Source organism: Rhinolophus hipposideros, assembly GCF_964194185.1.
Source record: "Rhinolophus hipposideros genome assembly, chromosome: 1".
Classification (NCBI taxonomy): Eukaryota; Metazoa; Chordata; class Mammalia; order Chiroptera; family Rhinolophidae; genus Rhinolophus; species Rhinolophus hipposideros.
The window spans coordinates 106,722,849-106,749,556 of NC_138047.1; the positions used below are offsets into that span (position 1 = coordinate 106,722,849).

A 26,708-nucleotide genomic window follows, 5' to 3' on the forward strand; every position below is an offset into this window, starting at 1 on the left:
ATGTGGTGGGGGGCAGGGGAGAGAAATCTCCCATGCAGAAGAATCCCAAATGCTTTATACAGACGCCCACCTCCCATGCACTGCTGTCCACTCCTGAAGTGCAGTCTGTGGGTGCTGACTTTTCTCCAAAGGGTACAGTGTGATGGGGGACAAGAGTAAGCTTACAGTGGTGAATCCTGAGAAATGCCACCTCAGCCAGGTGACAAAGGGCAAGACTATCAGTGACAAGTCAAGAGGATGGTATCGCCACTTGATGATTAGGATGAAAATGGCACGTTACCGCTGTGATCTTCCTCTGAAAAACGCAGAACTCCCCAGGTCATTTCAAAGAGCTCGTGGGACCCAGACCAGGAGCTCTTAACACTACAACCAAAGACTGAGGTTCTCCAGGGCGTGTAATCTTCACTCAGTAGGACCGTTTTCTTGAAGAGAAATAGGATTCAACTACTCATATCCATGATTGGTGTTGTAGGAAAGTATATAAATGTCTCTGAAGATTTTAAAAATCGCCTTACTCCAGTCAAATCATGAGAAGAACACCCACAAAACTCCAATAGCGGACAATTCTACGAAATACCTGACCAGTGTTCCTTACACTCCAAGGTCATCAAGAAGGAGGGGAGTTTGAGACCCTGGCACAGCTAAGAGGAGCATAAAGAGATGTGATGATTAGCTTATGGGATCCTGGATCAGAAAAAGGGCATCAGGTAAAAACAAAGGAAATCTGAAGAAAGTATGGAATTTAGTTAACATGTATCAATATTGGCTTACTAATTGTAACAAATATCTCATACTAATGTAAGTTGTTAATAATAGGAAAAGTTTGGTTCAAGGATACAAAAAAAATAAGTCACTGTACTATCATCTGAAGTCTTCCTAATAGCTAAACTCTGCTACAAAATCAAGTTTATTTTTTTTTTTTAAAGAATCAAATGGAGCTTCTAGAGGTGAAAATTACAGTATTGGTCCAAACAGTGGCTGGAATACACAGCAGATTCCACACTGCAGAAGAGACCCGACGGACACAGCTAGGAAGGTGGTCAGAGGACAATTCATGGAGGCCTTGCAGGCAACAAAGAGTGTTTGGAGGCTTTCCGCAAGGAAGTGATTTAGACACATACGGTTGTCATGGATCGAACGGCTGCGGCCAGGCTGGAGGGATGGAGGCTGCCGGCCCCATCCAGGAGAGGGGATGCTATGAGGCCAGGGCAGGAGTAGAGGCAGTGGGAGGGCAGAGACGCACAGTCTCGTGCAGTGGTGTAATCGGCAGGATTTGCGCCATCGTATTTGGGGGCTGGGAAGCGGGAAGATGTCTAGAATGACCTGTAGGTTTCCAACTTGGTACTATCCACTCAGAGAGGGCACGACCATGGTGCAACAGGTTTTACAGGAAGCCGATGAGGTCACGGCTGGACATGCTGAGGGGAGGCATCTGTGAGGATCCAGGAGGAGAAGTCCAGCAAGCTGCAGACACGGCGTCTGGAGCTCAAGAAATCCAGTCGGAAGGTAAAGATGTCGGTTCACAGGCGCAACGCTGGTCCCAAGTATCCCGTCGGGTTAGCTCTCGCTCCCAAATTCCCACAACATGATTTTCGTTCAACAATTAGGTCTTTTTGTGTCCATCAACTCAACTAGACCGAACTCTTAGAAGACAGAACCCAATTTTCTCAACTTCACCCAGCTTATTAGTAACAGAGCCCAAAGTTGACCTGAAGTCCTTTTGGTTCAAATTCCATGGAGCTTCTCGCTGGTGAGCAGGCTTCACGCACTGTGGCAGACACAGCCCTTCTAGAAAGGTCGCCATCTTCACCGAGTGTGGGTACCAGGAATGAGAGAAGCCACAAAGCTCAGTTTTGGGGAAATGTAAAAATATAATAAAATAAATAAGATACATCTATTGCACACCAACATTTTCTCAGACACTGTGGACATAACATCCATATCTTCCTTACTATAAGCTAGATCTTGAGACCCCTGCTTTGTAGACGAGGAGACCGAGGTTCCCAGGGGTACAGTGACTTGCTCAAAACTTGTAGAGCCAGGAATGAAACCCTATATGCCTGATTCCTGAAACGCACGCTTTCCCCAAAAACATCTTCCTGTTTCTCATGCTGTGAGTTTATAGAAAGTAAGTCAATAGTTAGTCTTTCTCTGTCTGTTAACATAAAGATTGTTATTCGGTTCAAAGCCTGTCTTTTGAACAGTGTGGGTACCTCCCATTGTTGCTAACAGCCTTTTCAATCAGTCTTCAGCCCATAATTTTGAACTGTCTTTTGAAGTCCTTGTGTGCAATCCACTTTCAACCATGCATAATTCCCCTTGTAGGCACAGGAAATTATTAGAAAGGCAGGTGGGTCCCCTTCAAGGAGTAAAGAAGGACATAGAATGGCTGGCGCACACCATCACGCTCTGTACAGGCCGTTTCATCTAATCCTCACAACAAAGGATTCTCATCATCGTTTTGTTGACGCAGAAAATGAGGCTCAGAGAGGTCAGGTGACTTTTTCGAGGACACACAGCTCACAAGTAGCAGAGCAGAACTTGAACTCGAGTCAGCTTACATCCAAGACCATGCACTTTCCACTGCACTATCCTGTGTGTGAAAATCACTGTTCTTTCTCTGTCCTCTCTCTGCTCCCTGGACCTCCTGATGAGAAAACTGGCCCCATCAACTCTTCTCCACATGTGAACTGCTTACTGATGGGTACCTGCTAATGCAACAATACGGCCAAGTGGCAGCTCATGAAGATGGTACACAGCTGTCCCCTGGAAGAAGTGCACCCCCAGCAAAGGTCCCTGTTCTCCATGCCACATGCACGCTGATGGGAAACTGCAAACAAGGCTTGGCCTGCAGGTTGCCAAGGGAAACGGATGTCTCATGGTAGATAAAGGTTTGAAAGTGGGGAGGTCCAGATTCAACACCAGGAGTCCTCCCTTACAGGTCATGTGACCGATCGCAGGAAAGTTACTTCAACTCTCTGAGTCTCAGGTTCCCTGGCTGTAAAATAGGAGTCGTGCGACCCACCTAGCTAGGCATTAGTGAGGATGAAGTAGGTTAAAGTAGCTGGAAGGGGCTGGCAGCAACCTTCATGTACCAGATGCTTCATCAGGAGACCTTTTCTTCCCTCTGCTGGTGACAGAGTCCCCTTCCCAACCACTTCCCACCTGCAGGAAAGACCCACTGCCATTGTATTCCTTGCCCACCTCACAGAAAAGCTCATACAATGACCTGGTCCAGCCCCAAAGCACTGCTGTGAGGATGGGAAGGGTCAGGGCATGTAAAAGCACTTTGTGAGACACAAGGACCTGTGTGCACTTTGTCGACAAACGAGTGAGGTCTGTTACGCGTCCATTGATGGAGTCCGGGAGAAAGGACAAGGGTTTGGGGACATAAAGAGTGTGAGTCCTGATTTTCCTACTTACTAGCTTTTATGACCGTGCACAAAGCAACTCATCTTCTTAAGCCATCGAATGTCCTCATCTATAAAGGGAAAAATTAACTGATTTGAACTGGAGACATTTTCTGGCCACTGGAATGACAGGGTAAATCTCTGCAGAACATCACAAAGCGTGGCTGACACACAAGAAGTGCTGAGAAATAGAAGGTTCCAACATAAAGCAACAACGATTTCCACTGAGAAGAGCGTTGCGTAAACTATGTTTATTTTTGAAAGTTCCCTGGATAAAAACAGGATATGTAACAAACACAATATGTAAGAACAAAGAGCCTTGCCGTGGACACACAGCCCATAACGCAGCCTGACGTGTCGGGGATGTGAATTGGGGGCTGGGTCTCCCGCAGGCCCTCGGAGCAGGGGGGACTGAAAGTGACGCGCATTCATGGCTAGTCCCGAGTCTCACCACGTCCACGGGGATGCCGGGAGAGTTGGTCATCTGGAAATTCGTGAGACCAGATTAAACTGGGTCCTTGGAAGTTGGGGAGTTACTGAGGGTGTCTGTGCCTTCTGTGTGTGAAATGTATATTGTAGATTATACATTATAAACACAAACATGGGTGGGCAGGAGAAAATAAATCTGTCTTTAGACTCCTTGGTACTTTCCTTTGGGCTAGTCCATGCCTGAGGCCCACGTGGCCTTCTTGGCATTCAGAAAGTTCTTCTTTTTCCTGGGAGGAACATGCAGTGAGATCTCCGGCTCCTTTGGATTCCTGAATATAAAGAGCTTTTCGCCCGTGTTTAATAAATCAATGGCTTCTGCCCCGACAATGGGCATGGGTGCCACTTCTCCAACAGACACCAGGGACAGGTGTGGCCAGCTTCCTTGCCCAGAGAACATCGTCCTCTCTCTGAGAGGGGGACAGGTCTTCTTTAATATGCTAAAGAACAGAAGATCACATGGGACGTTTTTGGACAACGGACACTCCTGACCATCCTGATACTTCCCCAGGAGAACCCCCTTTTGGTCCCTAGGTCCCCAATCCAGTGCTATTTTAAAGAAAGGTTTTTCCCTTTTCGTCACCAGATGGCCCCTGAAATTAGCGGAAGCCTGTGGCAGCCGCGTGCTGCAGACAACTCTTCCTGACTCACGACTGCTAATTTTGCAGGGGTTTTGTCAGCCTGTTGTCATCATGCTGCTGCCCGAACTCAGGCATGGTGGGAGGGTTTATTTACCCCACGGCAATCGGCTCAACTACAAATCAGAGGTCCCGTCTCTCCTCGCTGCCAATTGTTAAACATGTGCCAGGACATGGTTACCTGTGGTCCTCATGCAAAACACAGGCTGATAAAACCTGGTTATAACCAAAGCAACAGAAGTTAGACAACATGTGTTTGAGTTAAAGAGGGTGCCATGCTCTGGAAATGCCATCCAGGACCGCCTTCGCTCCCCTATGCTAATGGTGAGCAATTGCTTTTCGTTCCTTAGTGGAGTGCTTTGTGTATATAACAGCTTGAATTTAATTTTCTTGGTTTGGGCTCAGTTATTGTCACCTAATTTCTCAGGGACTAAAACTTGACTCCCAGCCTATTCTCAGTGCCTCCAAGACTTTTATCACAAACAATTCAGGTAGCTTGGCCTCGTATCTTCACCTGAGCTCTGAGAAATACTGGAAGTGGCAGGACTCAGGTTAGACACGCTCCTTGCACACCCACTCTTTCCAGACCACACCCTCGATGTCACTTTTTAACCCATTATGAAGCTGCCTGACGTAGATTCTCTTTCTCCAAATCTTCTCTAGTGGGAAATACTGGAGACACTTGGTTGGTTTCTGCAGCAATCTCAAACCCCTCTGCCCAAGTTCCCTCTGATCTCCAGGTGTGCAATAACCACAATTAAAAGAGAAAGATACTTGATAGAGAAGAAAGCATTGGCCTGGAAGCTTAGGGAAAGAGTGGGGTTACTTAGATGTCCACATCCCCAGAGCCACTATTTGCAGCTGCAGGCCTGGGGCTTCTTCCTGACCTCCCTGAGCCCCAGTTTCATCATCCCCACTTCCTGGACATCTGGGAGGCTCAGTGAAACAAGATGGAAAAGGGCTTTGTAAGCTATAAAATCAGAACCGCTGTAAGGTATTACTCTCCTTCTAATGATACCCCATTTCAAAAGTCCCATTCGTTAAAATAAATACAGTAATTAAATGCTAACAAAGAATAATCGAACATTCTCCCACTGATAGCTCTGGGCTTATCTTCAGCTCCCAAAGTAGGCCCACTTGCAATAAAGTTCGTGGTCTTCAGGCAGGCACGTTGGGATGGATGCTGTGACCCTCCCCTTCTCGGCCCCCTCCACTCCCCTCGCTGGCTCCCAGGCAGCCTGGCTGACCCCCACCCCACCCCTCCGTCCACCTGAGCAGGTGCCCACCATTACCTCTCCTTCTGCTGACGAGCCCACAGCATCTTTTCCAATCCTCTGCTTACCAGTTCTCCACGCAGTTTGCTCTCTAAGGCTTGCCACCAGCCCTGGTGCTTCCTGAAGGCAAGAAGGGAGTGTCTTACGTTTTCAAAAAGAATAGAATCTTCCAGTAAGCTGTAATCCTACAGAGCACCGTGGGCTCCATCCTGACACGGGGGATTTGGAGTGTTCGCTGTGTGTTCTCTCGCTCACTCAACGCATGGTCAAGCCCGTTCTCTGGCCTGGTCCAGACACAACCTCTGCCCTCAAGGGGTCCCCAGTCCAGAGGTCACAGGCAGGTAACAGGTGACATCAGTCAAGCAGAGGTGGGGACACCTGAGCTGAGTCTTGGCATCCCAGCAAAAGGATGGTGCGGAGAGCCCAGTCCCTCCCGATCCCGCCCAGGCTCTCTCCCAGGAGTCTAACTCTGAGGGCAGCACCCCAGACAGGACGGCACTCTCCTGACTTCTCAGGACCTAAGCATTCAGCTCTTCCTGAATTCTGACAGGTCCCTCATGCACCCTTTCTTGTTTAGTCAGTTTCTGTTGCTGAAATGCTGCTGTGACCAGGCACCGGGCACTTGGGACATAAGAATAGTGTCCTTCCTGCCCTCACACTCTGGTGCAGGGTCTGGGATGCCAGAACCCATCCAGTCCCCCTGGCCCTGAGGCTGGGCAAAGAAGGGGCATGGTCACGCTCCACACTCCTGGTGACAGCCACCCTGAGTGCTCTTGCCTCATCCCACATCAGTCTGCCCATGCCCACACACCAGTCTCCCGTACTAAACTGGTCAAAGGGGCAGCCCCATAGATAAGGTCCTCATGGGTGGCCCTCAGGCAGAAGTAGCATCCCTATAACCAGGCAAGTTCCTGCTGCAGGGTCACCTCCAATATTTGCCATCTGCATGTCCCGCCCTGTTTGTGCACTGGGAGAAACCATGCTGTGACATGCAACCCTCTGACCACGCCCACACAAGTCCTGACCACGCCCACACAAGTCCTGACCACGCCCACACAAGTCCTGACCACGCCCACACCCAGGCCTCCTGACTGCTGGACCTCGCCTGCACTAGGAAGGCTCTTCCTAGCCCCTGTGGACCCTCACCCATAGCCCTCAGCTGTTACTCCCACACTCCCTTTCACCTCAGCCCTACTCTTAACCCTCAGCAGTGCTTCTTACCTTTTTGAGTCGGGGACCCTTTTACAACTCTGATAAAAAAAATACTGCCCCTTCTCTTAAGAAAAACAATGCACATACATGCGTACCCACAGTTGTGCTATTTCAGCAGATTGATGGCTCCCTGATGCCCACCTCCTATCTCCTATAAATTCTGGTAGACACGCAGGCTTCTCTGCCTGGCATTCAGCACTTTCAGGCCTGGTCGTGCACATGGCTAAGAGTTGTTGGGAAATAAGCAAACCTGCTTCTGCTAAAAGGATTTGGAAAGCAGGATGTAAGGTTTTATATACTGGACACACAAACACACACACACACACACTCAGAAAACCTAGTAGAGAAGGATTCAGGAGGAAGAACTGTAGCAAAACGCTAACAGTCATTTTCTCCAGTTGGAAGAACTGGGGACTTTTCTTCTTTTTCCTGTTATGTATCTTTTTACACTGTTTCTAATGTGTGTATGTGTGTGTGTTTTACACTGTCTTTACACTGTACGGCACATTTACAGCCAGGGAAACTTACTTTCTGAAGATTCCATTTGAAAAATAAATTGGTGATGGAAAGAGAAAGTGTGGACAAAACACCTGGGCCCAGCAGGGCATCAAAAAGATTCATGGCGACTCTGCCCTTTGAGCAATGAAGTGCCAACTGGGGAAGGCGTGTGTCTGCACCTGTGCCTATGGGGTCCCATTGCCCTCCCTCCGTCTGTTTTCTTCATGAATCTGGCTCACTATTTTCCAAAGGCAGCCAGACGCTGCACTCACCCCCTCCTGCTCAGGTCTGCTGGCTCCCCGCCACCGTCATTCTCCACCGTGTGCTCTGGAAGCTTCTGGCTGACCGAATCCAGCATGGCCAGCAGCTCGGGCTGCGAGGCTGTGGGCAGAGCCAGGCTCAGGAGCCGGCGCAGCGTGCCCGCGGGCACCATCGTCAGCTTGGACAGGTAGGAGGCCAGTCTCAGCTCCTGGGGAGTTAAGGCAGGGAGCTCAGACCCAGAGTGCTGTAACCCTGATCAACAGCACATTTGAGTGGATTACAGGCTCAGGACATTTTTGTCCCAGGGAAATAAATATTTTAGTAGCTTAGTCTTAAAAACACGTCCCCAGATTCGCAGAGCTGTCAGAAAAATCTATTGGTCAGCAGCCTTCCAAAGCCTCATCCAGCCCTTCTAACTGCTCCCAACTCACACAGCACAGCCAAAGCCGTGGCCTGCAGGGTGACCAATGAGTAGCTTTGTCCGTGTCCTACGCATGTTCCGCGAGGCGATATAGCATGGGGGGAGGGGGTCACAGACTCTGGAAACAACTGAGATGCTCCTAAACCAGAGGCCAGCTAAAGAAACTGTGCTGTCGCCATAGGACAGAATAGCAGTCTGCAATGGAAAGAAGGAACTGGATGGATTTCAAGGGCATTCTGCTGTGTGAAGAAAGTCAGTCTCCACAGGTCACATCCTGTGTGATTCCATGTGCATGACATTCTAGAACTGATAAAATGTCGATGGAGAATGGAGTAGCGGAGACCAGGGCTGAGGGATGGGTGAGGAGTGGATGGAACCTTAAAAGCAGATCTTTGTGGTCCCCAAATTGTTCTATACCTTAATTGTAGTGTTGGTGACACACGTCTACATGTGACAAAGTGACATAGATTTTATAGCATTGTCAAATGTCCTGGTTTTGATATTGGACCAGAGTTTTATAAGATGCAAACATTGGGGAAACTGAGTGAAATATGGGGTGTGGCACTGGAACTCTGTGCTAGCTTGGCAACTTCTTGTGAATCTGAAATTATTTCAAAATAAAAGGCAGAGAGAGAGAGAGAGAGAGAGAGAGAGAGAGAGAGAGAGAGAGAGAGAGAGAGGTCAGGCTGTGCACTCTAGCCCCACCGTGTAGAACGGTGTGTCTTTGAGCAATGTCCTTATTTCTCCTTAGTATGAAATTGGGCAAGAGTTTCACCTCTGTGCGACCTTGCAGGACCTTTCTGGAAGCGGGTGTTGATAGAACCTGCCCGGCAGTGAGATAATGAGCGGGTCCTGTCACAGGCTAGGGGCTCTCATCCCCCTTCTACAGGTGAAGAAAGGTGGACTCTGAGAAAGAGGTAAGGTGACATGCGGCCAAGGGAGGGACCCAGTACCCGGCTAACACATTCTCACCTGGCTATACAGGGTCACAAATGTGTCCGTCTCCATATTCTCCAGCAAGTCTTCAAGCAGGACACCACTCTCTTGCTCCTCTCTCAAACTAGAGTAAAATAAAATCCACGTATCGTTTGGTTACAACGCAATCCTGTGAGAAGGTCATCTAGTTCCTTCAACAACAAAGAATCACAAATCTAATCGACATTATATATATATTTTTAAATCCATCGCAAAAGACGGTCAGAAGAGGCTTACCACTTTTTGCCTAGACTACTTTGCAAAAATGTATCAGGGAGGGCCCCCCAGGATGGAGAGCTCCCCAAAGCTGGAAGTTTCATGGGAGGTGTGTGGGGACTTTTCGGTGGGTTTGCAGGGCGATCTGGGATCCTGCTTTGAAAACACTCAGTATTAGTTATCATGGCCACGCTCAAGAAGACCAAACCTGGGGTCTTGGTCCACCACGTGCCCTTGTGTTGCTGCAGACCCACGACCATCTTCCCAGGATGGTCCTGGCTCTGACCACATGGTTTGGGTGGCACCTTTTCACAGGCGGGACTCCATCAGGCTTCCTGACCTCCACCTGAGGGGGTCTATCTAACTAACTCTTAGCCCATTCAAGCTGGTATCACAAATGATCCTTCCGGCATTCTTGCTGGTAATACAACCCAAACCCTCTGCAGGTACAATTCATCGCAAACGCTTGACCATCAGCACTTCCTTCAGGAAGCACGGAGTACAGTAAGGGACTAAATACCCTAAAACCTGCTCTAAATCAAGTCAGATCTCTGAGCATTTCCCTCTGATCAGCCTCTCATACAAGTACGTCAACAGAACAGAATTACACTTTCATGTTTTGTTTACACAGAAAAGCAAAATTAAATAAATTAAAATCACCTGTAGTCTCAGCGCCCAGAAACCCCATCCATTACAATTTCTTCCAGTATTTCCTTCGAACTAATGTGTGTATGTGTGTTTTCAAACATAGAATCACACTGTGGCTATAGCCGGTACCTTATCCTTTCCACGGCAGTATACACACCATGGAAAATTAGGAAGCTGTTAAAAATTGTTTGCCAAGACTTCTTATGGCCACAGGTAAAGGCTAATTGTCTAATTAATGTTAATTGAAAAAGAATGCAATGAACAACAAAAAAAAGGAAGATTGGGGTTCTATCTATTTCATAATTTTACAAAAGCAGGATATAAATATTATGTGCACGGTGAGATCTGGGTAAGGCCTGTAGTCCCTTTATTGAGCCAGTGTCACCGTCGGTCCCTGGTTTGGATAATGGGCTACGATTACGTGAGATGTTGCCACTGGAGAAGCCAGGTGATGGGTGCTTGGACCCTCTGCACTGTTTTGGCAGCTTCGTGAGAGTCTATAATTATTTCAAAATAGAAAACTTTTAAATATTACATTCAGTAAAACTTCCATGATATTTGAAAAAAAAAAGAAAGTATAAAAAGATGTCAAGGAAGAAGTATGGTACAGCCTGAGTGCTGGCACGATACCTGGACAGGAGCGTGAGAGCCCAGGGAGCCACGTCCCACTGAGTGAGAGGCCAGGTGCCCCCAGGCTGCAGGGCACTGCCAGCACGCAGCGCCACCGGGCCCCAGCTCACCTCTGCTGCTGGTGCTCCAGTAACTTCTGGCTCTTGCTCAGGGCTCGCCAAAGGACAGCAGAGACCTGCCTTTCGGAATCGGTGTCTTCAGCCTCGTTCAGAAGCCCTGGCCCGTCGCCTGCCCACTGCTGCCGACTGGCCAGAGCCCGCTCCAGCTGGGCCGTCTCCTGGCGGGCCAGCGCGTCCTCCAGCTTCCTCTCCAGCTCCTGGAGCTCCTGCACACAGAGGCGTAAGCACGAGGCAGGTAGGCAGCAGGAGGAAACCCTACCTGCTCGGCGCGGCCCTGGAAACCCAGCACAACGGCTCTCGTTGACCTCCCCCATCCACCCATGGCCAACAGTGCGCCAAGGCTGTACATCTCACACCCCGTGCCTTCGCACACACTGCCCCCTCCTCCCACGGTGTCTGTCTGTCTGCCTGGCTAGGTCTGAGTCTTCTCTCACGCCTTGGCATAAGAGCCTCCTCAGTGAAGGACTCCCTAAGCCCTCTGAGAGACGCAGACGGCCTCTCCTTAATGTGCCCACTCGTCAGCCCTTGTACATGCCTGTTACAGGTAGAATATTTGTGTCCCTTCAAAATCCGCATGTTGAAGCCTAACCCCCATCGACGGTGTTAGGAGGTGGGACCTTTGGGAGGTGATTAGGGCTAGATGAGGTCAGGAGAGTGGGCCCCCAGGATGGGATCAGTGTCTTCGTAATATGAGGAAGAGAGCAGAGCTGCCCCTCTCTCTGCCACATGAAGGTATAATGAGAAGACAGCCGTCTACACGCCAGGAAGGGGGTCCTTACCAGAAACAGAATCGGCTGGTACCTTCATCTTGGACTTCCAGCCTGCAGAACTGTGAGAAACTAAATGTCTGCTGTTTAGGCCACGAGTCTAAGGTATTTTGTGGTGGCAGCCTGAGCTGCCCAAGATAATGCCCCATTTTTGCAGTGTCCCGAACTTACTATCATGTGCCTTCCTGCTGGAGCGTGAGCTCCTTGAGGGCAGGACTTCGTCTCCATCTCCCTGTGTGCAGCACTTGGCACCGTGCCTGGCCGCTAGCACCTGTCACTGACATGTGGGGGGTAGAAGGCACCCACCACGGATGGAGGCTGTGCCAGAGCAGACAAGCCCTGGGGACACCGCCCGTCGCGGGGGCACCGCTGAAAGTACTTTACACGTACTCATCTCATCGAATACTTATACCAACCCCACAGAATACACACTCTTATTTTCCCTGTTTTACAGATGAGGAACTTGAGGCAGAGAGAGTTCAAGTAATGGTCCAGGTCTTGCAGCTCTTACATGGCACAGCTGGAATTTGAGACCCAGTCAGCTGGCGTCAGGATTTGCGTCCTTAACTGCCAGACTACACTGCCTTTCATTGACCAAACAGAAATCTGTATTCTTAGGCCACCAGAATCAGATAATCTGGGGATGAGAGACAGACCACAGCCTGCATCGGTGGGGAAAGGGGGTAGGCAGGAGGGTCCTAAGTTTTGTAGATGCAGGCACACTGAACTCATTATTTGCGAATTGGCCTAAGGACGGGTAGAAGGTGAGGGTTTAATGCTAAGAGGCCATCGGTGGGCTTCATGAGGAGATGGTCATCCTCGATCCTTTAAAATAAATGCAAAATGGTTTGCCTTTCTGCACTAGAGCCGAAGCTTACACCATAGTCTCAGAAGAGTCTCAAAGTCCCCCAAAAGCCTCAGAAACATTACTCAAGAACCAAGACAGAAGAAAAGATGGCCAGAGAGGTAAACTGAGGTCATAGGGTGCAGAGGACTTGGTTTTTGCCCCCAGGACGATGGGAGCCTTCGAACACTGCTGAGCAGGGGCTTCTAACACGCTGAGATTACTAATTATGACCGTCCCTCTCACTGCAGCATCCCAAACGCAGAGTTCCCAACAGTGTGTCCTGTCAGCATGCCTGGAACCTGACGTCAGAGTGACAGAGTTACAACTGGGTGCAGCAAAGCATTCTGGGCAGGGATCCCTCAGAGGAACGGAGGCTGGAACGTGTCTCAGGGTTCAGAAACAGCACCCAGGGGGCTAAAGGAAAGGTCCCAGGGAGGGTGGGCGGGGCTTTAAAATACAGAGCTGGTGGACGGGGCGGTCAGTGGTTATTTTTACTTTTCAGAAAGATTCCTCTGGCTGCAGTGTGGAGGGGAGACTGGGGTAGGGAAAGAGGGAGGCAAGAGGAAATTCACACTAGAACAGGAGCTGGGCTTTGCAAGCAGAAGGTGTAGGCGCTGCTTTGTAGCTATGAGACATTGGTGAAATGGCTTAACCTTCCTAAGCCTCAACTCCTTCACCTGTAGAATGGGTATAAAAATATGATGGGGTGAAGGAAGGTTTAAACACGTAACACAATGCCTTGGGCTTAATGAGAGCTCAGTGAACGTGAGTTACTATTAGTGTTTTGTTTTGTTTTTGTTTTGTTTTTTCAGGTCTAGATTCAGCAGAGTAGTGAAGCTGGGTAGAAAAAAAAGAAAAAGAGAGGGAGAAAATTCAGGCAGAATTGACAGAGACTGGGTGATTAGTGGCAACTGGGCAGTAAGCCGGAGGGAAAAACAGAGGAAGACGCAGGTTTATACTTGGGAAAGTGGATACCCAGCAACTTAAACTGAAGTGCAAATACAGTAGTAGTTAGTTTGGGGTCACACCATCCGTTCTGAGTACGTCTATCCTATTTCAATCTGCCCCTCCTTGCCACCTGGCCCCAATTCAGTTATGCACATGATCCAATTTCATCAAATGGGGTGCAGTTGATACAGCTCTCTTTAGGCGTCATTTCTTCCAAAACATTTCACGTCAAGCTTTTTAAATTCTCCTGAATGTTTAACAGTAAAAGCCCATTTCCAATGGGAAAATGGTTTTCATAGAATGATCACATTGCAGAGGGAATGTCTGCTGCCTGGAGGAAAACAACAGGTTTGCATTCCCTCCAAGCGCACATCGAGAAAAAACTGCACCGTACTCATAGTTTTACCACGGACTTAGTAAGACCTTACCTGATATATTATCAGTTGTCCAACTCAGGACAACTAACTCTTCTATTAACTCTTCTAACTAACTCTTCTATTCTAGACACTCTAGGGAATAAGGAAGCTTTGATGTTACGCCACAAGGATTACGTGAAAATTGAAAATATTAAGTGTGTGCTACCTAGTAACTGACAGAAATCAGAGTGGTCTCAAGTGAAAAGGGCCGTTAGGTTTGTAGGGCTAAACTGAGTCTGTTTCTCACGTATTTCAACAAGGATGTGAACTGTGAACTGAAAGCAAAGGCTCCTAGTGTCTTATTTTGTCCCTAACTAGATACATGACCTTGGATCTGCCCTCCTCTGAAGGCCTCACCTCGTCACCTGCAATTCCAAGCAGTGACCCACCTCCATGCTAATCGCCTCGCAGAGTGATACTTGCTGTGGATTTGGGGTAAGTATCTTGTAGAGGTTCCTCCTAACATGAATTTCCTAAGGAGTTTTATCTGGGATGGGTATTGGAATTCAGTGAAATACTCATTCTGCATATACTGAAAAGATCATGAGTTTTTTCTTTTCTCTTTTAATCTGTCAATCTGGTAACTTTTGCAAATGGATGTTTTAATATTGAACTACACCAACCTTGTAGACCCCTGGGAAAAACTCAACCTGGACATGTTGTATTAATTTTTTTATAAATGGCTGGATTTTTTTCTTTTGTTTACGAATTGTATATCTATGTTCACAAGTAAGACTGAACTGCAATTGTTCTTTCTCATATGATTCATGTCTGCTTTAGGTATCAAGGTTATTTGAGCTTCATAAAATGAGTTGAGGAATATTCCCTATTTGTCTAACATTAGGCATAATTTGTACATGAGATTGGGAAAATTTGCTACTTTGAAGTTTGGTGGAGTTCACCTATAACACATTGGGGTAAGGTGTTTTATTTGTGTGTGTGTGTCACCAGAATTTTTTAAACTACTGAGTCAATTTCTTTCATAGTAATAGGACTATACAGACTTTCTTTTCTTCTTGAGCCAATTCTGGCAATCTATTTTTTCTAGAAAATTTTCCATTTCATTTTTTAAACTAATCTACAAAAAGTTGTTCATAAAATCCTCTTATTTTAAAAAAATGACTAAATCTATAGTTACTTTGCTTTTTATATTTCTGATGTTATTTTTTCTTTATCTCTTATTAATGGTTAATCTTGCCAGATATTTTATATTTTACTAGAATTTTTTCAAAAATTTCAAGTTTATTGATTATTTCTATGGCAATTTTGTTTTTAATTTCATTTATACTATCTCCCTTCCTTTTACTTTCTAAAGGTTCATATGTTGTGTTTTCCCCTAACTTTGTATATGATTTTAATTTCTTCTTCTCTAATATAAGTTTAGGGCATATATTTCCCTCTAAAAATAGCTTTAGCTGAATCCTGCAAATTTTGATAGGTTGCATTTACATTATTTTTCTGTTCTGTATATTTTTAAATATCCATTATGATTTCTTTGACCCATGAATTATTCACAACTATGTTGTAAAACTTCCAAAGTACGGACTTTTGGTAATAATCTTTTTAAAACTGGTTTAAATTTAATTGTCCTTTTTCAAAAATCTGGTCAAAAAATATTGTATAGTCAATTATTTTTAACTGTAACAATGTGTGATGAAGAATATACATTCCTTAACTATTGGCTGTGAGATTCTACACGTGTACATTAAATACAGATTGTTAATGTGTTATTCAGTTCATCTACATCTTTACTTGTGTTTCCTTTGATCAACCACAGAGAGGTGTGCTGAAATTTCCCATTATGATAATAAATTTATCATTTTCTCCTTGCTGTTTTATCAATTTTTCTTTTTCTTTTTGGTGGGGAGGGAGTCTTTTATTACATAACTGCAAGTTTAGAATTGCTCTGCTCTTCGAGTGAATGACAATTTTAAATCATTTTCGTATTATCTTTAATTTCTTTAATAATTTATAAATCATTATTTTATATTCTATACTGATCATTCAGACATCTAAAATCTTTGGCGATGTTAATCTGTGGGTTTTTAATTTTTTTTCCTTTTAGAAAAGTTTTTTTTTAATTTATTAATTTCAGGTGTACCAAACAATGTAATAGTTAGACATTTACACCCCTCACAAAGTGATCACCCCCCTCCAATCTGTGGGATTTTTTGTTTGTCCTGCATACAGGTCCTTTGTCCTTGCTTCTTTATGTGGTCAGTGACTTTCCTAATTTTAATGGAGAACTCGTATTTGGCTGAACTTGATCTGTGGAAATCCTGAGGTGTCTGGACTAGAGAGGATTTGCTTGTGCTTCGGTCATGCGCCCGCAGCCAACCAACCTGGATCCATCTTAATTTCTCACCCTCGAGATTTCCTGACCAAGTGGCGCATGTACTTTGGGATTCCTCCTCATACTAGCAGAAGCCTTTGATTACAGATTCACAGGGAAGCCTACGCCCTTGCCCCACCCAGAGTAGGGCTGCAATCAGACAGGTTTCCCTGGTGACGCCTTCTGACAGCAGGTGGCTTTCTCCTCACACCCTCTCACCAGGTGTTGTACCTCCTCTGGACATCCCACAGCCCCATTTCCCATTACCCCCCAAGTCCCTGGGTTCCACGTTTCCTCCTTTGCCCCTGGATTTCAGCCTCAATTTGCTTTCATGTCTCTCCAATATCTTTGGCCCTTGGGGATTTCCCACATTCTCTTGTGAGCTCACAAAGTATTAAACAGTATGCCCACTTTTATTTATCCAACATCTGGATGGTTTGTGCTGAAATACCAGTGACATTGCCACTTGCTTTCTATTCCTAAAAACAGTTGTCACGGTGCAGGGTACAAAATGCTTATGGAAAAAACAGTCTTGGACTATTGAGAGTCTAATGGGACTTAGGACTTTTTAAAAGAAATTATGGGAACCCCCATTCCCAAGATCAACTGGGATAGTCCATAAACGTGACAGTGGTTTGAAGTCAGAAACAGATTGTATTTCGGCTCTTGCCACGTATTAATCAAGTGCACTTCACAAAGACTTGGCTTACCACCTGCCCGAATCTCAGTTTCTTTTCCTGAGAAAGGAGCGTAACTGTGAAGCAGCATGAAATTGCAACTTATCATCAATCATGCTTACATGATCATTTTAAGATGTACAATTAAGTAAAGAATTATTAATGCTTAAATAAGAGTTGGTCCATTCCCAGCTTGTTAGTGCCTGCCTGCCACTCAATAAACATGAGTTCCTTTTTCCTCACTCTAAATAATTATTATAAAAATAGATAATGGTGGAAATTCTAAAATCTGCATGTCAAGGACCCAAAATTAGTCCTCAAGACAGTTACTTCCACAGCCTCTGTTTTCTGATTATACTTCTCACACGTTGAAAAACATGCAGCAAGTAAGAATAATGGCAACGATTAGAATTAGAAAGTTAGCAATAATCTGCTATGTCATTGCATCTAAAGCACTGTTGGTTGAAAGCCGCACTGTTACTTTTCACAGCACTAGGAGAGAAGCAATACCACCGCAATACCACCGCTGATTATAAGACACACCTCAGTTGCAGAGATGTTAAAAATATTATACTTCAAAGGTTTACTTTTAGAAGCAATGACACAGAACAGTGTAGGGCTGCAACAGCGCAGTGTGCTCCCAAGGAAGTTATGTCACTTTGTCCCCACCACCACTCTGCAGCCCAGACAGGACAGGTGACCGCCCATGTGATGGTGAAGAACCAAGGTGGGCAATGGAAAGAACCGGTGGATGACTGCGCAGTCCGGTCCTCCCATCCCCAGGTCGGCACTCACAGGGCTGTGTGACTCCAGGATCTGCGTGCAGGCTGACTTCGTCAAGGTCTCCGACATGCTCAGCTCCTCCAGGAGCAGGTCCTGAATGCTCAGGAGCGCCGTGTACGCCCACAGCGTCTTGGCCATGCCGGCTGCCTTCTGGAACTGCAGGGAGACCAGGGACTCCGCAAAGCAGCCCTCCTGGGCCTCCAGCTGCTGCACCCTCTCCCGCAGCAATTCTCCTCGGACCTGGGGAGGGGCCGAGACAGAAACCAGAGGGTGGTAAGTGGAGGCAGGGCGGAGGAGAGAGGGCAAGCCATGTACAAACAGGAGACTGAGTTTGGTCAGGCAGCCGGTCTTTGTAGCAGCAGCCCTGGAAGCCTCAGCGTGAAATTCAAGAGCACAGAGGCATCTCTGCTTACAAAGACTCTCCACGGCTTTTGTGGTCTGGCTGTTCAGGCCACACTTATCATTCTTGGAGGAAAACTGAACTGTGTCGTTTTCCAGAGCAAAATCCTTCCAGGATCCCCATCAGAGAGGATGAACGTTCCAACTTCCTCACACCCCCGTGCAGCCCTTCCCACGCGGATCCCAGCTGAGGTACGCCTGGGAGGTCTGCCTTGCCCCCACCACACACCTGGGGCTTCCACCCAGGTGTTCTGACTGCGCAGGGCCCCACACACCACGCTCTTCGTATCTGTTGTCTGAAACCTCCACTGTGATTGAAATGCCCCCCATATCCTTGTCCTCCTGAAAATCTCCCAGCGGTCCTTCGGGTCTCTGGTCCCCAATTTGCCCCTTTTGAAGCACCTTCACTCTGCATGTGTTTGTCGCTCTCTTCTCTATATTCCTCACGTTCCACGCTCTTCTCCTATGGGGACACTCACCACACCTCTCACCCCACTAGGACATGAGTTCCTCCAAGGGGAGGACCCAGCACCCAAGGGGCTCAGTAAATTCTAGAAGAGTGAATCCATTCACTCTGCCCATTCACTCAACTAAGCAGCCCATTCCAGCATCACACATTTTCTAATACCACCACCTCTCTTACTTTCTCCAGAAAACCTGCCACAGTGCATAACACAGCCTATCGCTCCTGAGCCCTTACCACCTGAGCCCCTAAAGGCAGGTCCCTGCAAATGTATACCGCTGTCCCCTGCACGGGTTGCTAAAGCACAAACCAAAAAGTACCTGCATGAGCATCATGTCTCCTTGACATTTTTGGTTTTACCTGCAAGAGTCTGTGGAATTTTATTCCTAACAGCCAGACGTCGAAGCAACCCAAGTGCTCTTCAACAGATGAACGGATAAACACAATGTGGTCTGCACTGCAGAAAATTACTCAGACTTAAAAGGAAGAAAGCCCTGACACCTGCTACAGCATGGGTGATGTTGGGCTCAGTGAAATAAGCCAGGCAGGAAAGGACAAAGACTGCATGATTCCACTTAAACAAGGCACTGAAAATAGATTCACAGAGACAGAAAGTAGCGTGTTGGTTAGGGGTTGGGGGAGGAGGAAATGAGGAGTTGGTGTGTAATGCGGACAGCGTTTCAGTCTGGAGATGGATAGTGGGTGATGGTGACACAACAATGTGAATGTACTTCACGCCACTGAACTGGACATTTAACAATGGCTGAAATGTTAAATGTCACGTTATGTGTATTATATTGTAGTTCCCATTTTCAGTGCAGTTCCAGCTTTCTATCTGGTATGGAAATCCTTCTGCCCAAAGGACCTCCTTTAACACATTTTGCCATGTGAGTGTCCTGGTGGTGAAATAGATTAGCTTTTGTATGTCTGAAAAAGTCACCTGCGTGCTTGAAAGATATTTTGTGTAGACATCGAATTATAGGTAAGAGTTTCTGCCTCAGTGCATTAGAGACATTGCTCCATTGTCTTCTGGCTTACATTGTTTGCAGCGAGTAATCTGCTGTCAGCCTCATCTGTGCTCCTTCACGTGGAATGTATTTGTTCCCTCTGGCCATTTGTACCATTTTCTCTTTATCACTTCTTTGGACCAATTTGACTATGATGTATCTTGATGTGGTTTTCTTCATGTTTGTTATGTCTGGGATTGGCTCAGTTTCTTGAATCTGTGGGTTCACAGCTTTCTTTCATCAAATAGGGGAAAATTTCAGCATTATTTCTTCTCATATTTTTCAGTCTTCATTCTCCTTCAGCAAATCCACCACCCATATACTGGGTGACTTACAGTTGTCCCAACTTAAAACTAACCTTTTTTTTTTTTTTGCTCCCTGAAATCTCTAATCTGTTGTTAATCTTATTCAATATGTATGTATCTCTCTCATACATGGTTTTCTTCTCTAGAAGTGTGGTTTGGGTCTTTTTATTCTTCCATATCTTTAATTAACTTGCTTTGAACATATAAGACACAGTTATAATGACTGTTTTAATGCTATTCTCTGCTAATTCTAACGTCTGTGTCAGTTCTGAGTTGGGGTCAGACACTAACCTTTCTCTTCATCAGGTGTCATATTTTCCTGCTTTACTTGCATTCCTGGTAATTTCTTTTTTTGTTTTTTCAATCTAGTTGTGAAGGGCACAGCTCAGCTCCAAGTCAAGTCATTGTTTCCAGTCTAGCTGTGGAGGGCGCAGCTCACAGGCCCCTGTGGGACTTGAACCAGCGACCTGGATGTCATGAGCACTGCGCTCTAACCGAGCCAACTGGCCGCCCCCTTTTCCTGGTAATTTTTAACAGGGTGACGGACATTGTGAATTGTAATCTGTTGGTCCTGGATATTTGTGTATTTCTATACAAAATATGAAATTCTTGAGCTTTGCTCTGGGATGCAGGTAAGTTAGTTGGAAACAGTTTGATCTTTCCTGGTCATATTTTTAAGATTTTTTTTTTTTTTTTTTTTTTTTTTTTTTAGGCAGGACCAGAGCAGAGTTTAGCTCACAGCTAAGAAATCCCACTAGTGAGGCACAATGTTTCTGAGTACTATATCTGATGCCTCATGAATTATGAGGTTTTCTAGCCTGGCTGACAGGACCCCTCGCTGTCCCCAGCCCTGTCGCAGCATTGAGCACTCGTCTCTGAACCTCTGGGGAGGCCCTTTTCCTGGCTTTGGGCAATTTTCTCCGATGTATGGGCCAATTCTCAGCGGAATACTCAAGGGGATCCAGTGGGTCTCTCCGGAGCTGTCTCTATGTGCAGCTCTTTTTTCTCTGGTCCTCTGTCCTGTGAAGTCCAGCTAACATGGCTTCCCTGAATTCTTAGCTTCGTTTCCTGCACTATGGGTGTCCTCAAGTTTCCACCCACTGTGCCAAAACCTGAATGCTCTTTCAGGGCAGGACGCTGGGGCCACCACAGGGCTCAGTTCATTTGTCCCCCATTTCTCAGGGATAACTTTTGACTGTTGTCCTTTGCCTAGAAAAATCATCGGTTCTTATATATTGTTCATGTTTTGTTTAGTTTAGTTTTGTTTTGTTTTAGGGGAGTGGGTAATTCAACCCTTCTTATTGTGTCCTGTCCAGAAGCACAAGACCCATTTTGATTATTAAATGATCGACTTCTTTTAATTGCCTAGAACAGTGCCTGACACATGAGAGTGTTCAACAAATGTTAGCTGTTGTTGGTATTGTTGGTATTCATATGATTATGAAAGGCAGAATATGGTCAGTGCTATAAGGCAGGTCCATACGTTACGCTGGCGGTCGTTTAGAGGATGGAGGAGGTGATGGGTCAGGGAAGGTTGTGAACACACTGGCGTCTGAATAGGATGTGGAAGGATGTAGGGATTCAGGAAGAGAGAACAGCACAAGCAAAGGCACTGAGGCTGCAGTGTACGAGGTCCCTACGGGACGAGTGACAGGGTGAATTAGACCAAAGCTGAAAGGAGAAGTGGGACGTGAGGCCCTATAGGATGGACAGAAGCCAGTTATAGAGGCCCTGACTGCCAGGTATAGGAAGTAGACTTTCTCCTGAGGCACTGAAAAGGGCTATCACAACCCTAGGGGAAGGTCCTGAAGGGGGAAACATAAGTGATGGGCAGGTGAGCAAGAAATGGATCACAGGTCTCCTTATCACACACCAGCCAAGAGCTCAGGTTTTCACATTACCTCCCTGTGGTCTTACTCTTCCCCACCCTTGGATGGGTGGTGGCCAAATCTCCTGTAAGCCTTCATCCCCTGTGGAGTGCAGGGCAGATGAGGTGACCACAAGTGCCATCTCTCAAGTTTACTTATGCAAATTCATGAAGTGTGGGGCGGGCCTAAAGCCTTTTGTATGTAAGAACAATGCGGACAGTGAAATTAAGAAAAGATGCTCTAAAAACCTTCCTTCTTCTGCTCTGGAAATCTTAATTTGTTAATTACACCACCACCAGAATGCTCCTCTAGAGTGTTTTCATCCTTGTCTAAAAGAACTCCTGGGACAGGATACAGATTTGCATTTCTATGAGGTATTAATGACAGGCTTCATTAAATATTCAAGCTGCCTAAAGTAATAAAAATTCATTTGCAAAACAATATGCTGCTAAATACTCTTATTTCAAACTACTTCCTTACCAGTTTCCCTGATAGCATATGCATTTCAAAGTAGTTACTTAGAAGCACTGTGATGTCCTTTAAAGGCAAAAAATAAAATTAACCCCTGTCAACCAGCAGAGAATTACTGGGATTCTAAGAGTAGGGAGTCATCACAGGCTCCTCCTTGCCCAGGTCTGGAAACAAATACAGCCAGACTGATGCCAAACACCAGCTTTAATATTGATGAAAACTAGCCTGGAGAATGAGGCTCGGATGTGTGTCCAAACGAATATAAACTCCCCCAAAGAGCAGGCTTCCCACCAAGCTCATCACATCCTGGACAGAGAATGGGGGCTTCCTGCAGGCAGCTGGCTTCCAATGAGGAGGGAGCTGCACTGAGCATGCCCAGGTCCTTCTTTAATCCCACCAATCAGGTAACACCCTCCTTGGACATAAGTGGTTAAGGGATGGAGAGGCCAGGAAATTTCCTCCATGTAAAAAGAGTGGTCACATTAAGAACCTCGCCTCCAAGTGCTGGGAGAAGGCTGATTAAAATATAAGCCTGTACTTGAATTCTAGTGGCTGGTCCTCCCATAAAGCAGGTCAATTTAACCCATGCTTTCCTGGATGGGTCCCAAATACCCAGAAGGAATAAGAAGATGGAAAGTGTTTAAGACTGTCCCCTTCATCTTGCATCAGGAGGGGAGTGGACTCAGTAAAGGTGTGTTGGCTTAATATTTGTTCAATGAACTACCACCTCATTAAATAAACATTAGTGCTTAAATTTAAGAGAGAAAAAAAATCATTTCTATGCCTGAAAAGACACTACCATCCACCCCATCATTGAAATAATCTAAGTGCAAAAGTCAAGTCAGCATAGTTTTGTTTTGGTTATGGCCGATCTGGTATCTCTTACCACTTAACTAGCTGTGTGACCTAAACAAGTTGCATAACCTCTCTGACTCTCAGTTTTGTCTGTGAAAACAAAACAATAAAACAACAGGAGACAATGCCTAGTATAGTCTCTGGTGTCTAACGAGCCCCTAATAAATAGTAGTTGCCATATTACTGCCACTATTATTTTATTACCGTTATTATAATTAGTCAAATAGAGGCCTTTTTGGGTTGCAGGAAAAAGATAAAAACCACGGTTTGTAATATTGGGGGTTTTCTTTTCTCTTTTAAAAAAGTTATTTCCATTTGTAATTATAAAATACATGCACAATGTAGAAAAATATTAACAATGGAGATTCCTGGTAAAAGATAGATTTATAACATGCATCTACTTCTTTCTTTAAGGCAGAAAGGAAAATGGGGGAAATGAGAGGGGAAACAATAGCAAAAAAATGTTATCAGCTGGAGAGTAGAGACTGAGTGGCAAAGGGCTCAACAGGTCCCCAAAAGCTGGGTTCTCATCCAGCAATGGAGCAAGCACAGACGTAACATCGTTTACACTGCAGAATCTCCCCAGGTGTCAGAAATGCAGGCACGTCTACAAGTGAGGGTGGAAGCTAAAGGTAAACAGGAGCAAAGGCTGGGCATCTCACTAAGAAACAAGCCTCCAGAACGCCCCCCAGCCAACTTCTGCCCCGAAGGCCAGGGCTCCTCCCGCAGCCTGGCCCATAACTGCAGGTTTATTGTCTGGAAGAGTCTGTAAACTGGGAGAAACCGGGCAGAGTTGAAGGTGGGAACCCCACACTGAAATCACAGGGCTCAAGTCAAACTCTACACACTGACTACTAACATCTCAGCTCACCTACCCCCTTTGGCTCCTGAAATGTGGCCATGCAGGCCTCTTCCAGCTAGGCAGGAGACCAGTCTTCTCTGGCGGCACTGACCAGCATTCAAGAAAGATCTAAGATACTGACACGGGGGGCTCCCCACGTGAATGGCCCAGCTGGTCATTCCAGAGGGAAGTGCACAGTCTGCAGGGCCCACTTACAGGCCCAGGGCCTCCAAGCAGCTTTTAAGTACTTCAGTCTTAAATAAAAGCGGAACCACACACCTGGGAAAGCCTCTCATGAACGTAGAGGTAACAGGAAATATGCAGGAATCTTTTTAAAAATGAACTTTAAAAAGCATTAATGTTCTCAGGGACATACAAGAAGGTGGTAGCCTTCAAACAACAAGAGAATGTTCTTTCTTTAACAAAAGAGCATTCAGAAAGAAAAAACAAAACAAAAAACTCTTGATAAATTAGAAATTTCAAACAAAAATGAAAAACCCAATTAAAGGTTTAGATGATACAACTTAGGATATTTCCCAGAAAGTAAAACAAAAGAACAAAGGAAAATATTGAAAAAGGAAAATAAAAAAGCTAATGGACAAGAGGTCCAACATCTGAATAACGAGAGACTTAGAAAGACAAAGAACAGGAAAGAAGGGGAGTTAATCATCAAAATTATTTAAGAAAAATTCCCAGAATTCCAAGATTGGCAAACAGAATAAAAACATCTTCAGTTTCGAAAAACTTCAAAATATGAAACCTCCCATGTGCCCTTTCCTAGGAAACTAACAGAGGACTCATTTCATTAAAATAAGAACCACATCAGGAAAGAGAGTGGTGAAGAAAATTCATAGCATGACCCCCAAGATGGCAGCTGTGCATAAACTATAATGGGCAATGTCCAGATTGAAACATGCCAGAGGTACAAAGAGATGTCCTCAGGATGATGCCGTTAGTAGAAGACATGACTTGTTTGGCGGTCCTGATAGGATATTTGGCCAACTGTCAAGAAGAGGATTGCATAGAAAAGTAACCAAAGAAGAAACCAAAGTATAATATTAATTCCAGAAAAAAACAAAAGTTTAATACAAGGAAAGAAAAATGAATCTCAGTTTTTATATGGCTCAGATGTGAATAACATTTAAATAATAATCATAATAGAAATCTTAACTATAAATGTAACTATATTCGGGGTGGGTGAGGATAAGAAGGGCTCGTGTGTGTTGCAGGTTGAAAGAAGAAAGACAGTGAAATCTTATCTTCCATAAAGAAAGATGAATAGATAATGCCTAATGTAGAGAAATCAAGAAATAGCAAGACAAGCATGTTATTTAAAGATATGGAGGCAAATAGCAAAAGATCAAGCTAAAAAATTAAACGTCGTTACCTCTGGGGATTTGAAAATGTGTGTGTCTGGGGCTGCACAGAAATGCTTTTTTTTTTTCCCAGCACAAACCTTGTACAATTATTTGACTCTTTAAAAGAATGTATGCATAAGTTCCATGAAAATGAAAAGTAAAATTGGTACATCGACAATGTAGTAAAAAGTTACTACATTCAAACCATGCGAAGGTAAGCTGAAGACTGATTGTAAGGCCGTGAACGCCACACTCAGGAATCTGGATTTCGTGTGGGGGAAAAAAGGGGAAACCATGAAGATGACTTTGACAGAGGTGCCTCAAAGGATAGAATGGGGGCAAGAGGAGACATGAAGAGAACCATCTGGAGATGGATGGATTTCCCCTCCTCGTCCTAACATGTATTCCCTTCCAACATGCCTTCTTGTCTAAGCTGCATAAGGACCTGTGCCATCAGTTTTCTCTCGTCAGGTTATCTGAAAATGAGGACATTATTCTCAGCTTGCACTCTAGTCCCTTGTGAAATGACAGGAGTGTGAAGAACTCTGCCTGACAGAAGTGCCAGCCACCTCTGCATAATTGCCAAGGCAACTGCAGAAACACAAAAGGTTGCAGGGCTGATTACGGTGCGAGAGTTCCACTCCTGATTGAAGTGGCTGCTAATCAACTGTGCAGGCATGGCACATCATGAAACCTGGAAAGAGTGAATGAATAATGAATGGGTGAATGGATATGGGGTAGACACGCTACGCAGACGCAGGGCGACATCGTTAAAATAATCCCAGAGGGGGTGGGGGGTGGGTGATGAGGGTAAAGGGGATCAAATATATGGTGATGGAAGGAGAACTGACTCTGGGTGGTGAACACACAATGGGATTTATAGACGATGTAATACAGAATTGTACACCTGAAATTTACTAACAATTGTCACCCCAATAAAATTAATTAAAAAAAAAAAAAAAAAAAAAAAAAAAAAAAAATAATCCCAGAAAAAATGGGTGAGCAGGAAATACAGTCATGTCATTTTCATTTATACTTAAATGTTGCTAAGCAATATGTATGAGAAATTTAAATATGCTCTATGCCAAAACAGCAGGAGAACACACCAAAGATTAACTGAAATATCCCCTTCATTTCTGAGTCCATCAAACAGACCTGTTACTGGAATACAGGGACAGGCTTCATGCCACCAGCCAATGGGCATATGACCCGGGGATAAGCCTCTCAACCTTTCTGTGTCTCAGTGCTCTCATCTATGAAGTGGACATGGCAATAATTCTGCCTGCCTCACTACAGAGGGGTGTGGGAGATATGCAGATGTTCTAAGATCATTCCAAATATCAAGAGATTGAAAAGAACCTAAATGTCCATTAATTGAGGGCTGGTTAAATCATTTAAGGATCACACATATCAATGCTATGCTGCTAAAAAAGCAATGAAGAAACTTACATACTGAATGGAAAACATTCAAGTTTCAGGGTTAAGTAAAAAGCAGAGATGAATGGATGGATAGACAGATAGATAATAGATAGATAGATAGATAGATAGATAGATAGATAGATAGATAGATAGATAGACAGATA

At 45.4% G+C, this 26,708-nt stretch overlaps 1 protein-coding gene across 3 annotated transcripts in view; it reads right to left on the reverse strand.

Moving 5' to 3' along the window:
- Positions 1–3,631: 3,631 nt before the first annotated feature.
- The window catches only part of EVC2 (EvC ciliary complex subunit 2), a gene marked incomplete at its 5' end in the record, with an annotated part of 95,928 nt that continues 72,851 nt past the window's right edge, over positions 3,632–26,708 (reverse strand). For all 3 annotated transcript variants that reach the window (XM_081060873.1, XM_081060872.1, XM_081060874.1), the window contains 6 exons: positions 3,632–4,336; positions 5,827–5,928; positions 7,791–7,987; positions 9,173–9,260; positions 10,780–10,994; positions 17,571–17,798. In XM_081060873.1, coding sequence (XP_080916999.1) covers positions 4,069–4,336; positions 5,827–5,928; positions 7,791–7,987; positions 9,173–9,260; positions 10,780–10,994; positions 17,571–17,798 — 1,098 coding nt within the window. In that variant the 3' untranslated portion in view covers positions 3,632–4,068. The remainder of the gene's footprint in view (positions 4,337–5,826; positions 5,929–7,790; positions 7,988–9,172; positions 9,261–10,779; positions 10,995–17,570; positions 17,799–26,708) is intronic.